General features: G+C 43.1%; 1 protein-coding gene across 1 annotated transcript in view; it reads left to right on the top strand.

Moving 5' to 3' along the window:
• sdk2b (sidekick cell adhesion molecule 2b) overlaps window positions 1–13386 on the top strand; it is a 939592-nt gene that overhangs the window by 663285 nt on the left and 262921 nt on the right. Inside the window, exon 6 of the mRNA XM_078225548.1 lies at window positions 1627–1738. Coding sequence (XP_078081674.1) covers window positions 1627–1738 — 112 coding nt within the window. The remainder of the gene's footprint in view (window positions 1–1626; window positions 1739–13386) is intronic.

Here is a 13386-nt window from a genome sequence, read left to right as displayed (position 1 = left end):
AGGGGGAAGGAGCATATCAACCTATCTCCCAGTATACTGGGAGATCGCCACATGCGCACTGGCCCTCTCTGTAGTCCAATGCCGGCCTCTTGGGCAAGAATTAGGCTCCATTCACCCCAGGGTAAATCCCCTCACGGCCTCTGTGCTGCACAGAGTGCCAGAAATTCATTTCACTCAGCTCACCCAAAAAACCGGAGGTTGGCCACTTAGTTTTTTAGAGGAAAATTGTGCCCAACATCTATGCCGAACCAAGAAGCGACGTTTCCCAGAATAACTCCTCAACCTTATGCAATGTGGTAAATGGAACCTTTACTATAAATCTCTAGAAGTGGACGTTGTTTGGGGAGATGAAAGTCCTAAAAGAGTTCAGATCTTGTAAATACACTTCAGATCAGAAAGGGGAATTTGTACAAAACCGGTGTGGGTGTGTTCAGTAGTTCCTACACGTAACTGTCTTAGATCATTATGGTCCTGTTCATGTGTACGTGACTTCTCTTTATTGTAAGAAATATTCTTTAATAGGTGTTATACTATGACTGGGCTGGTTACTGTTCTCACTGCGTCTTGCACGTGACTCCTCACACCATTCCTGCGCACAACATTATAAACCACTGTGAACAGGTGTTCCAGGCTGGGACACCCTCGCAGATAACATCAGCCAGGTACTTAACACTTCAGTCAAAATATTCAGTATAATGCAGCCCTCCCCACTGAGTATTTGAACAGAAATGTCTGCAATGTAAGCTACCTCAGCCCCAATTTTGCTTTTGTTAGATAATTGGGATTTTACACCCATTCCTGCAGTCATGCGAAATCATGATAATTTCAGGAGCTGAAAGCATGTTTTACTTCTTCATTCACCATCGTCAGTGAATTTCTACTATTCTAATGAATGTATTTTTCGGACTCTATCTCTCCCCTTCTCTGATACAGACCTCTTTGATGGCTGGTTCTTTGATGTATTCTCTTCTGCAGCTGACTCCAACTAAATGCAAATCTGATCCAAGCATGGAATTCCAATTTACCAAATCATTTCCCATTCATTCTCGCTGTAGAGAATTTTGGCTCCGGTATAATACTTAAATGCATAATCCTGATTCAGATTTAAGCTGCTCACACTGTATGCAGGTTCACAATCCTCACTGTGCCGAATATTGCCAGCTTCATTCCCAGTTTTACAAAGTGATATTTTTGGTCAACAATGCACAAAGAAGTTTCTCTAACCAGTTCTGCATGCTTCGGGACTCGCCTGCATTAAAGTCCTCTCATTGGGAAGTGAAGTGTAGACAGAAGTATAATAATAGCTAATAACTGGTTAGCATTTCAAATTGGCTCTGGGTCACTGATCGAGGTCAGATTGGTTTAATGAGAATAGTAGAGATACATGTTTGCCAGGATAACTTATTTTTGATTAGAAATATGCGAGACCATCTAATTTAAAAAAAATATGAAGACTTCATGTATAAAGCTTAAAATGGAATCACTGCAGAAAGTGTGAGCATTTAATTTCAACACAACCTTTGCTCCGAAAACAACTGCTTATTTGTGCTTTGAAAAACACATTCTCAGCCTTTAAAAAATGGTTTATTTTCAAAGAATATTTTTTGTCTTTTTATGTTCTTAAAGATACAGGTGCTCCGGCAGACCCTATAGCTCCAGTTATAATCATCTCACCAAAAAATACAAGTGTGGTCTTCGGGTTCCCTGAGGTCACAATGGAATGTGTGGCCAATGCCAGGTCAGTATTTCAACTTTTCACCTTCCTCCGTTTCGAGATAAAATAATTGTTAAAAGCATGTTCCCATCAATTTCTCTCTTGAAAGAAAGAAACTGCCGATTTTAAAAGAAAGGTTTGGAGATTTGGATGTTTAGCAGAATGACAGCGGTGCTATTCCAATTACAATGTTTGTGAACAGTTCAAAATAATCAGGCCCAGATGGCATCTTTGAAAATTGCACAGCTATTATACTGACACAATGCATTTTATCTTTTTAAATAGTTTTCAAAAATGTTATTAGCTGCTTTTGGAAGCTCTGATGAGATTAGTACCTTTGAGGGAAAGAGCTACTTGAATGAGGTTTGAATGTAAGAGATAGTGAACACGTTTGGCAGGCTTCCAAAAGGTTGTGTTATAGAAACAACATCAAAAGATTACTGACCATCTTTTGCATTGTCTCTTGTTTGACTGTGATGCTGCAATGTTGTCCATGAGCTCCAAATGTCAAAGCAGAGCTGAAAAGTACTGCAAATCATTGCAGTGCATAGACGCAAGAGCACAATGTTTCTCTGTAAACTGCAATTGCTCTCTCGGTTTGATCGGTTCCTGGCTGCCGTATAAAGTGAAGTCATTAATTTTGGGAGCAGTCTGAAAAATGGGAACCCAAATCCACATCTCTGTGACTGCAAACAAATAGTGTAGGAAGTTCAATCAGTAAGATCAGTGGTTTTACAAGAGTTACAAAAAAAATACAAATCTGCTCGGAAAAGGACAAGAGAGAAGACATGACCATTTGTGCTGTTGGCGAGACTATACCACATTTCTCTCAAGGCCTGACTTCCCAATCTAGGAGTTCCCAGTGAAGATCAACATTTAACAAAAATGCTAATCTGGTAAGCACAGCATTTGATTCATTAATTTAAATTTTAAAATTTATTTTTATTAGTGTCACAAGTAGGCTTACATTTACACTGCAATTAAGTTACTGTGAAAATCCCCAAGTTGCCACACTCCGGCGCCTGTTCGGGTACACTAAGGGAAAATTTAGCATGGCCAATGCACCTAACCAGCACGTCTTTCAGACTGTGGGAGGAAACCCACGCGGACACGGGACTCTGCAAAGACAGTGACCCAAGCCAGGAATTGAACCCAGGTCCTTGGTGCTGTGAGGCAACAGTACCCACCACCGTGACACCATATTGCTAGACATTGACCTCCACAATGGAACATTTGGTTGAGCTTTAGAGGTCCTGTATTCATTCCATGGTTTGACCAAAAATAGCCAATCTCAACAAGGGCAGCAATCTGGGCAATTGGCTTAGGCACATTTGGATTAAAGATTTTTCCTTTTAATTTAACATTGTTTGGGACAAAATCCTTAAGCAATGACCAGATTGATAAATACAGAAGTACTGAATTTCTACAATCAAGGAATTGTATTTTTTGCACTGCATTGTTGCAGGAGTACAGTCAGAAGAATGGTGAACTTTTCTCTGGACAAATGCAGCAAGCTGGATTTTCACTCCTGCGGCAGATACTACAAGTCGGGAAATTTACAGCTCACCACACCTGCTTTGGGGAAAAAGTCAGACCCAGTTTTCACCCAGGGAGGGAGGTGTGGGATGGAGTTGAGCCAGGTGCTCCTGGACACAGATCGAAGGAGACCAGAGGGGATGCTGAGTGCTGAGATGGGCAGTTCAAAGGGCCCACATCAATTCTCTGGGACTTGGTCCCAGTTGTTTTGTTACACATTATGTCCTTCAGCTCTTAGCCCTGATACCCACTCAACCCACTCTCCATGCTCCATCTATGCTACCTCATGCCTCCGACTGACCCCATGGTCCCTTATAATCCCCAAGTCAATTCATGACAACCCATTCCTACATCCATCACCCTTTGCCTTTACTCCTACCATTCCAACTCACGCAGTATTCACCATGGGCAGACTTCAGGAACCATGTTGAGATGCAATAAAAAATGCTCTTATAACTGCTAGAACAGTTTTTTTAAAACCTCCCTGACACAGGCTGTTTGTTTTATTATTTTCAAAGGGCTGGGGTCTTAAACAACTTCCCAGCTTGAAAGTTCCACGGACCTTATTTGCTCTTCATGTCCTTTATGTCTCCTCCATAAATTTGTGACTGCCATGCTGTGGGATAAAGTCCTTCTTAAAGCAGAAATGTGGTCTGTTTGAACTCTACAGAGTGGTCCTGCTGAGTTTGGTTTTCCCCTATGTGAGTCACATTCCATCTCCTTTCTCCTGTTGGCATAAAAGGGATCTGACATAAATGGGGTGGGACTTCTGAATCTTGGGCACACCCCCATTCTTCATGACTTCCTGAAAATCCAGCACAAAACATCAGAACAAGGAAATCAGGCCAATACAACAGTTTAATTCAAATGCCCCAATCTTAGCATTTTCCATTGTTTTCAATGAGGAGTCTGTAATAGTCTAACTACGCTAGGACTTGTGGGTTTGACACAAAAAGAAAAAAAATATGGTTCAAACTAACAGCAACAGATTTATTCCAGGACCTGTATAGAGAGCAAACTGCAAGTAAACCTGCAGTCTATGCAACATAGAATCATAGATTCCTACAGTGCAGAAGGAGCCGTTCATCCCATCAAGTCTGCACTGACCACAATCCCACCCAGGCCCGATCCCCGTAACCCCATGCATTTACCCAATCCAGTCCCCCTAACACTTTGAGACAATAAAGCACAGCCAATCCACCTAACCCGCACATCTTTGGACTGTGGGAGGAAACCAGAGCACCCGGAGGAAACCCATGCAGACACAGTTGGAATGTGCAGACTCCGCACAGACAGTGACCCAAACCAGGAATCAAACCCGGGTACCTGATGCTGTGAGGCGGCAGTGCTAACCACTGTGTGGCCCCTGTAATGACAGTGCCGTCAAATCATATAATCAGCTCTTAAAGCAATCCACAACCACTTAAATACATAACAATCTCAAATCTATCATGGTGCTCAGGGAGATGAAAGAATTCATGAAAAATCTTCTGAAGAGAAATCACAATAGTATGTAGAATGTACGGCATGGCAGTCCTTTTGCTCCAAAGAATAATTCTTCCACCCTTTTCTAACACAATCATCATTACCTTTCTCTCTCATATGTATTAATCTAGTGCTCTCTTAATTACATCTCTGTTATTCATCTCAACTACTGCTTGTGTTAGCGTATTCTAGCTATTCTCTGGATAAGGAATATAGCCCTTACTTTTGGTTTCCTCACAAATAGAAACATCTTCTGTGTTTATCCTTTGAAAACCTTTCATAATCTCAAAGATCAGACCAGGCTCAGTCTCCTCTTTCCTAGGTAAAAGAGCCCAGCCTTTCTAGGTATTTATAACCCTCGTTTCTGGTATCATCCTTGCAAATCATTCTCCTACCTACTCCAGGCCTTTTTCATTAAGTAGAGATCAGAAATTTGCATGAATGGAAAATCACCCTAAACTCCCCCCTCTCTCCCTCAGCAAAAATTGCAGCTGGAATACAATTCTCGGAAAATAGAATCCACAGAATTTCCTATCCTTGTATCTACAGTTTGGGTGAGTAGGTAACTGCCACCCTAGGATTTGCAAAAATTCACCACACAAACTATGTTCTTCCTTTCACAGAAACTGGTAGAAAAAGGGTGGCAGACATTTCAGATCTGACTGATAACACTGATCATCCACATCTCCCCGGCTAAGTTATTTTCAGACATATTATTAACCTAAATTAAGAGGTACTTGAAAGTGTTTCAGGCAACGAGTGGTAATTAAATTGCTTTCAATTGGTTTAACAGGAATACACTTCATCAGTGTAGTCAGTTTTCTGTCATATCATTCAGAACCCAAAATATAAACAAATTCATTGATTTCATGTTGCAGAATGAATTGATATCAGCAACCAATCATATTTAAACACTATGGGCCTGATTTCAAAACTTATCGTGGTAAAGTCGGGCGTCGGGCCTTTAACGCGATCTGCACCCGAATCCGAGCAGATCGCGGCTTTACCAACACCCGACCCGCGCCCGAATCGGGCGGCCTGACGATTTAAATGCATTAGCATGCATTTAAATCAACTTAATGAACTGCGCGGCCAACTCTACCGCCAAATCCCATTTTACCATCTTCTGGTCCGTTCCGGAACCGCGCTGTAAGCGACCTGCAGAATAAAAATCCGAAGCGGATTTCTATTCTGCAGGGGAACTTCCGAAGCCCATCCTCCTCGACCATCCTTCGCAGACCCCCCCCCACCCCGCCAACCAGCCCGGCAGATCGCCCCCCACCCCCCGGATCAGACCCCCCCACTGGGAGGCAGGCCCCCCCGGCAGACCCCGCCCCCCGGATCAGACCCCCCTGGGAGGCAGGCCCCCCTCGGCAGAGCACACCCCCAACCTACCTCGATCGCTGGTCTCCCTCCAACATCCTTCTGACCTGCAGTCCTTCGAGAGCCTGCAGCATCTTCCTGGCCTTCTGCTGGCGTCCGCCGGAGGAGGGGGGCGGGCGCAGATGGATCTCTGGTTGGGGAGGGAGGATGGGGGGGGGAGGATGGGGGGGGAGGATGGACTTGGGGGAATCTTGCAAACTGAAAATAATGTAGCATCTTCTTTGTGCTGCCTAATTGTCTATGGGAAAGGTAATTAAACTACAGTGTCCTAGTGAGCAATTAATGACCTGTATAATACATTTGTGATCTGTAACTGGATTGTTGATGTCCCTGTAGCCATGAGCCAGGTGATCAAATGTTCAGAGTCATGTGGTGAACTTGGAAGAATTGTCCCCGTGGTGGAACTTGGTTGGAAATAAGATTCAAGGAGATTACTAAATCTGGGAAATAAACCATCGTGAAGAGAAGTTTGTATTGGCAACTCTTCTCTCACATTCCATGGCAGATGTGCCCCTACTTATGAATGTGATTTGCATGGGCAACGTTGGGTGCAGCTAATCTGCCTCTGGAGCAGCCTTGGATCCTTTCTGTCATCTTGTTTTCATCTGGACATTGCACAGAATTAGAGGAATTCCCTTTGGAAGATAATGTCAAAATTATAATCACAGGAACTAAAAACCTGACAGTCAAAAATTTGGGAAAATATTTCAAAGTATATATCCCCCCATTCATATTTTGAAATATTTTCCCAAATTTTTGACTGTCAGGTTTTTAGTTCCTGCGATTATAATTTTGACATTATCTTCCAAAGGGAATTCCTCTAATTCTGTGCAATGTCCAGATGAAAACAAGATGAAAGAAAGGATCCAAGGCTGCTCCAGAGACAGATTAGCTGCACCCAACGTTGCCCATGCAAATCACATTCATAAGTAGGGGCACATCTGCCATGGAATGTGAGAGAAGAGTTGCCAATACAAACTTCTTTTCACTATGGTTGATTTCCCAGATTTAGTAATCTCCCTGAATCTTATTTCAACCAGGTTCCACCACGGGGACAATTCTTCCAAGTTCACCACATGACTCTGAACATTTGAGCACCTGGCTCATGGCTACAGGGACATCAACAATCCAGTTACAGATCACAAATGTATTATACAGGTCACTAATTGCTCACTAGGACACTGTAGTTTAATTACCTTTCCCATAGATAATTAGGCAGCACAAAGAAGATGCTACATTATTTTCAGTTTGCAAAATTCTCCCAGGTCCATCCTCCCCCCATCCTCCCCCCTCTCTGCTCTCTCTGCTGTTGTTTTCCTTCACGCTCGGGCGCGCTGCTTCAGATTTTTTTTCGAACTGCGCATGCGCAGTTCAGAGCTCCGATCGTTCCGGCAGCACTAAGCCCCGCCCACTGCACAGATCAGACTGGAACGGGCAAAAAGCGTATAGGCGCGCTGCAAAGAGGATTCCGGGCTCAGATCTGCATTACGCCCGGATCTGGCCCTTAGACTCCAAATGGTTAAAATCGGGCCCTATGGGGGGGAGTTTCTGGCTGCGCAGGCTCCAAAACTGGAAAATCCCGCCCGAGGTCAACAGACCTTTGCATTGTCTACCCCCCACCCGCTACGATTCCCCTGCTGGGCAGAATGGCAAAACTCCCCCTTATATCGTATTTATGAATGCAGTAATATCTGAATTTGTATAAACTGATTTGAGAGTTTCAGCATCAATTTATAGAACACTCTTGCTCTATAGCTACCTTGGAATATTCAGGATACCTCTTTTCCCAACTGTATATTTAGCCCCCTGGGAACAGTACATTCCCCCCATTTCCCAGAGGAGGTTCACTAGTCTTCTGTGATTGCATGCAAACTCTGCTTTTTTTTTCTGCCTGATTTCAACACTCTCCTTTTCGAACTTTTATAGGGTGACTTTAACCCTTCCTTCCCAGCAGAAACTGACCAGTTCGACAGTTAAAATCACTGGCCTGCCAGAAAATGGCCAAGAATCCACTGTTCTGAACTTTAATTTGCTTAAGCAGGTGGCAAGGACAGCAGGGCACAACTGTCAGGGATCGTCTTTCGACAGGCATGTCAGGGATCCTATCACACCAATAGGAACTAACTAGAAATTTAACTCGAGCCTGAGTAGGGTGGATTTTCTGCCTGATGACTAGCAGTCAGAACCTGTTGGGATGAGCGGCTGAGAAAAGGGTGAAGTTTCTCCTTTCCTTCAAAAGCTTAGGCCTTTCTCAGCCTGGATTTCCACAACCCCATCCCTTCCCAAATGCAAGATCCCCTCATAAGTCATTCCTGTCACCCACCTGGTGTCAGCAGGCAGCCTGCAGGCAGAACCATTTTCTGTCACTTTCTGCTGGGAATGAGTGGGGAGTCAGCTATATTACACAGGGGATTTACAAAAATCCCCTGTCTGAATTTAAGTAAAGCCTTTGCTCTAATAAGTTTGCAGTTCCCTCTTCTGCCCATTCACCCAAATTAAAATCAATGGGTGGGATTTTCTGGCCGTTCATGCCAGCGGGACCTTCCAGTCCCACAGACGCCAGTGAACATCCTCCCCCCCCCCCCCCGCCGGTCACAGTTCCTCGGTGGCAGAGGGGTGGGAACAACAGGAAATCCCGCTGACAGCAGCAGGACTGGCAAATCCTGCCGCCGGCCAATGGTGGGCCACCTCTACCACCACAAAACATGCCGCGGGAGGGGAGGGGGAGTGGAAAGTGCAAAATCCCACCCAATGTCTTCAACAGTGATTCATTTCCTTACATATTTTTTGTGGATAGTTATTTCGCTCTTTGTAGCAACTTGCTCTCAACCTCTCTCTCGCGCTCTCAATATCGCCAGTCTCCCTGTTTAATTCTATGGCTGGAATTCTCCGACCTTGCCCGCAGCTGGGATTCTCCAGTCCCGCTTCAGTGAATGGCATTTTGGTCGGGCGCCAAATTATCCGTTTCCATTCGCACTGGTGGTGGGGGGTACAAGACTGGATAATTCCGCCCAACGTTACCCTTTGATAATGTGCAATTCCTTGAGCAAATAAAGGTTAATTACAGCTAGAATGCATTGACGAAAAAATGTATTCCACAAAGAATTCCTGCTTTAATATCTGTCTCTTTGAACAGATACGTGAATATTACACAGGGGATTTACAAAAATTCATCACATGAGTTTTGCTAACCTTTTCACAGGAACCAAGTGTGAATCGCATATCAAGTACATGGCAAGTTCTGAAGTGTTGACTTTGAATACTGACCAAATCAACATAATTAAGTGTTGAGCCATTTGTGGGCAAGTGTACATAAGCATACACGCCATCACCAAGGTATTTTACTACAAATTACAACAATTAAATGAAATTGGAAACAATTTTACAAATTGCTCTTAATCGAGCATATTTTGTAGCTCGAATCACCTACTGGATGAAACTGAAAATTGAGCTATTGCCTGCAAATTAAAATGTCATGCGAATGAACTATCCAGCGGCTTTTGCGGAAAGCTCCCACTATTATCACCTCAACAGAAGGTGCTGCTTTAAAATAGAGCAATGTATTTTATGCAGCAACAACCCTTCCATAACAGGAAAAGTGACCATTCTTCCTGTGTAAGCATGGACAGAAACCAATGGCCACCAACTTCAGTATTGGTACCACCTGCTATCTCTTTTAACTATTTACTGATTTTACGCAATTTCTTTTCACGTTGCATGTGGATCAGAACTGGGGAGAGAAAACAGAGGGGGAGAGAAAGAGAATTGCTATGAGCTTTGTGCATTATAAAGGTATTGCAAAATCAGCAAATCATTTATAAATTTATTGGCAACCTCAACACAAGGGAACAAAACTGAATATGACAATGTACAAGCTTTCCTTCTATCAGTGAATGCAGGCACAAATCTGTTCATTGAGATCATTCCTTACCCATGCAGTAGAGTATTGCAGAACAGAATCTTAACCTGTCACAGTGGCTGATATCTTAAGAAAGAAATAGGAAAAGTTTATTTATTAGTCACAAATAGGCTGACCTTCACACTGCAACGAAGTTACTGTGAAAATCATCCAGTCGCCACACTCCAGCACCTGTTCGGGTACACTGAGGGAGAATTTAGCATGGACAGTGCAACTAACCAGCACGTCTTTTGGACTGTGGGAGGAAACCGGAGCACCCGCAGGAAACCCACACAGATACAGGGAGAACATGCAAACTCCACAAAGACAACCACCCAAGCCGGGATTCGAACCCAGATCCCTGGCGCTGAGCAATGGTCTGAAAGATTGTATGACTCTCCTTGTCTGCTTCCTAAGTGAGAAATATTAACTTCAACAGTTTTGAAGGAAGAAAAAAAAACCTGGGGCAAGGAAATCTGAACTAATTAGAGTGGAAACAGAAAATGCTGGAAAATCTCAGCAGGTCTGACATCATCTGTGAGGAGAGAATGGAGCCAAAAGTTTGAGTCTAGATGACCTTTCGTCGGAGACTAGACTCAAAACGAAGGCTCTATTCTCTCCCCACAGATGCTGTCAGACCTGCTGAGATTTTTCCAGCATTTTTCATTTCTGTTTCCAGCATCCACAGTATTTTGCTTTTATAATTAGAGTGAAGTAAAGTAACAACATTGACAAAAACGTTGCTGATGATTTTCATATGATTTCTCACTCCTTGATTGATAGAACCTGCGTTGAGACATTGTTACTTTATACAGATTAATCTGACTTTATCTGGTATTTATAAATCAGCATTCCAGAAATGGCAGCTATTTATTGCGAGTGACTAATATTATTAGTTGAAGTACCTGAGAGACTGGGCAGTGTGAAGCTGTATCCATCTCTCAGCATTCATAACTGCTGTGTTAGTATTTGACTTACAGTGTGTACATAAGAAGCTTTGTAGGTATTTGAGTGCAGTCGCATAAGTGCTGAGAATCATATAAACATTCATCAGCTAATGTTTGAGAAATGTCACGAAGAGCTCCCTTGAAAATAGCATAATTTTATTGAAATCCGTGATTACATTTTGTAATTTGCTGTGATGCGTAGGTTAATAATTTTTTTTTAGAAACACCTGTACATATGGGGGTCTGTTTTACTGCAGGTGGTGTTGGCTTGATAATGCCATTTCTAACTCATCAGAGTCACACTCCACTGTGGGAAAACAACAGAACAAAGGGAGTTTTGTGATGCACCAACTTTTCATCGTGGGGCCTGTTCTGACTCCTGGCTAGATATAATGAAAGTGTATCACCTTCTTTCTCATCCTCTATACTTCTTTGTAAGTGTATCTGTCTGGCCATCTGTCTATCTCATTGATCTTGATAAGAATTCTATTGCCCGAATGATGCTGTAAAAAGCAGTTTAGTGTTGGGGCATTTCTAGGATTAATGCAAGTCAGTAATATGGCTCTGTTACCCATTTGTGCTGCTTTTGTGTCAAATGCCATTTCATTGAATCCCTACAGTGCAGAAGGAGACCATTCAGCCCATCGAGTCTGCATCGACTCTCTGACAGAGTGTCTTACCCATATCCCCATGCATTTACAATGGCTAACCTACACATCTTGGGACTCTAAGGGGCAATTTAGCATGGCCAATCCACCTAGCCTGTACATCTTTGGACTGCGGGAGGAAACTGGAGCTCCCAGAGGAAACCCACACAGACACGGGGAGAGTATGCAAACTCCACACAGTCACCCAAGGCCGGTATTGAACTCAGGCCCCTGGCACTGTAAAGGAGCAGTGCTAACCACTGTGTCACCCTCTGTATGTTGTTCTTTAGCCTCTTAGCCTTGGTTCCCTTAACCTAGATCTCCTACAGCCAATGGCAAATCAAGTCATACCTGCTGGATTTAGTTGGATTGGGGTGCCAATCTACGACTGTCTCCCACAATATTTGCTAAACTTCCAAGTTTTGTGTCATCTGCATATTTTGAAATTGTGCCCTATATCCCCAGGTTCAAGTAATTATGGTGATCGAACACAACAGTTTTCTTAGTACTGAATGTTGGCACTCTCCACAATGTACATCCATTCAGTCTGAAAAACACCTATTCGCCCATCCATCCCTTAACTAATTTTTATCCCCTTTTATATGCCACTTTTACACCACAGATTTCAATTTTGCTAAAAGGCCTAATATATGGTACTTTATCAATGACCGTTTGAAAGTCCAGATATACAACTGTAATGGTTCAGGTCAGAAACTCCAAAGTGCTTTATGGAGCCCGCCGAGATCATAAGTTTTGCATGTTGAATTTGGCTAGGTTAAGCATGATAGGCTTCACTTCAGGTATGATTCAAATGACCCACTAGGGAGCTTTTATCAAACAAAGTTTATTTAAGAATATGGTTAACATGTATGGAAAGGAAATTAGCAATAACTTTTATCAATTAGAAACAAAAACAAAGCAACCATGATAATGTATAACCCTTAACAAATATATCTAAGATATTTCAATCAAATCAAAATCTTCTATAGACAAAACCCTTTAAACAAGTTCAATACAGCAAAGTCTAATGCTCACGTGATACTGGAATTGAGTCCTTTGGTTGAAGAATTGAAAACCCTTAGTCTTGTAAGTTCCAGTAGCCCTCTTGACACATCCAGAAGAGTTTGAAGTCAGAACAGCTTCCCAGAAACCCAGGTAGACTCTGGTCAAGCCACCAACAGCAGATTTTCTACTCCAGGAAGGCTTTCAGTGAACCCGCAAAATTCCCAAAACCAGGGAGAGAAAGAAACATTTATTTTCAGCTTGCTGTCCCTTCTAAAACTGCTCAGAACTGAAAATGAAAAGCTCCTGTCACCTGACCTGCCAACCAGACCTTCTCCTAACAATGCAGGGCCATAAAACTAATCCCAGAGTAAACATAAACAACCCCATTTAAGCCACTAAAGTAGCAATAAAAGGACTCCTCAGAGACAGCTCGGCAACAATGACATCAGCTGAGGCTGTGAGCAGGGAGAACATGATTTCTTTTTAAAACTCTTAAAGGTACACTAACGTCACACAACATAAACTGCTCTCACCCACTCCCTAAATTTAATGTGGGAAATGAGGATTTTGTCCTCCAGTCCCCACTGGTTGGAGAAACAGCAGGAGTGCCACATTGCTTCCGTGTAGGAGGCCCAATCAAATTAAGTTCCTCTCAGGCACTTAACTAGCCAGCGTTGAGCCTACCCTGGGAAATCCCACTGGCCAATCAGAGGCCAGCAGCACCACTGGGAGTGGTGGCTGTTGCTGCTAATGCTCCGAGGGCTTCATCAG

The sequence above is a fragment of the Mustelus asterias genome, chromosome 12, assembly GCF_964213995.1.
Source record: "Mustelus asterias chromosome 12, sMusAst1.hap1.1, whole genome shotgun sequence".
NCBI classification, from domain to species: Eukaryota; Metazoa; Chordata; class Chondrichthyes; order Carcharhiniformes; family Triakidae; genus Mustelus; species Mustelus asterias.
Note: the sequence above shows the minus strand (reverse complement) of the source record. Positions and strands in the feature narration are given on the sequence as shown.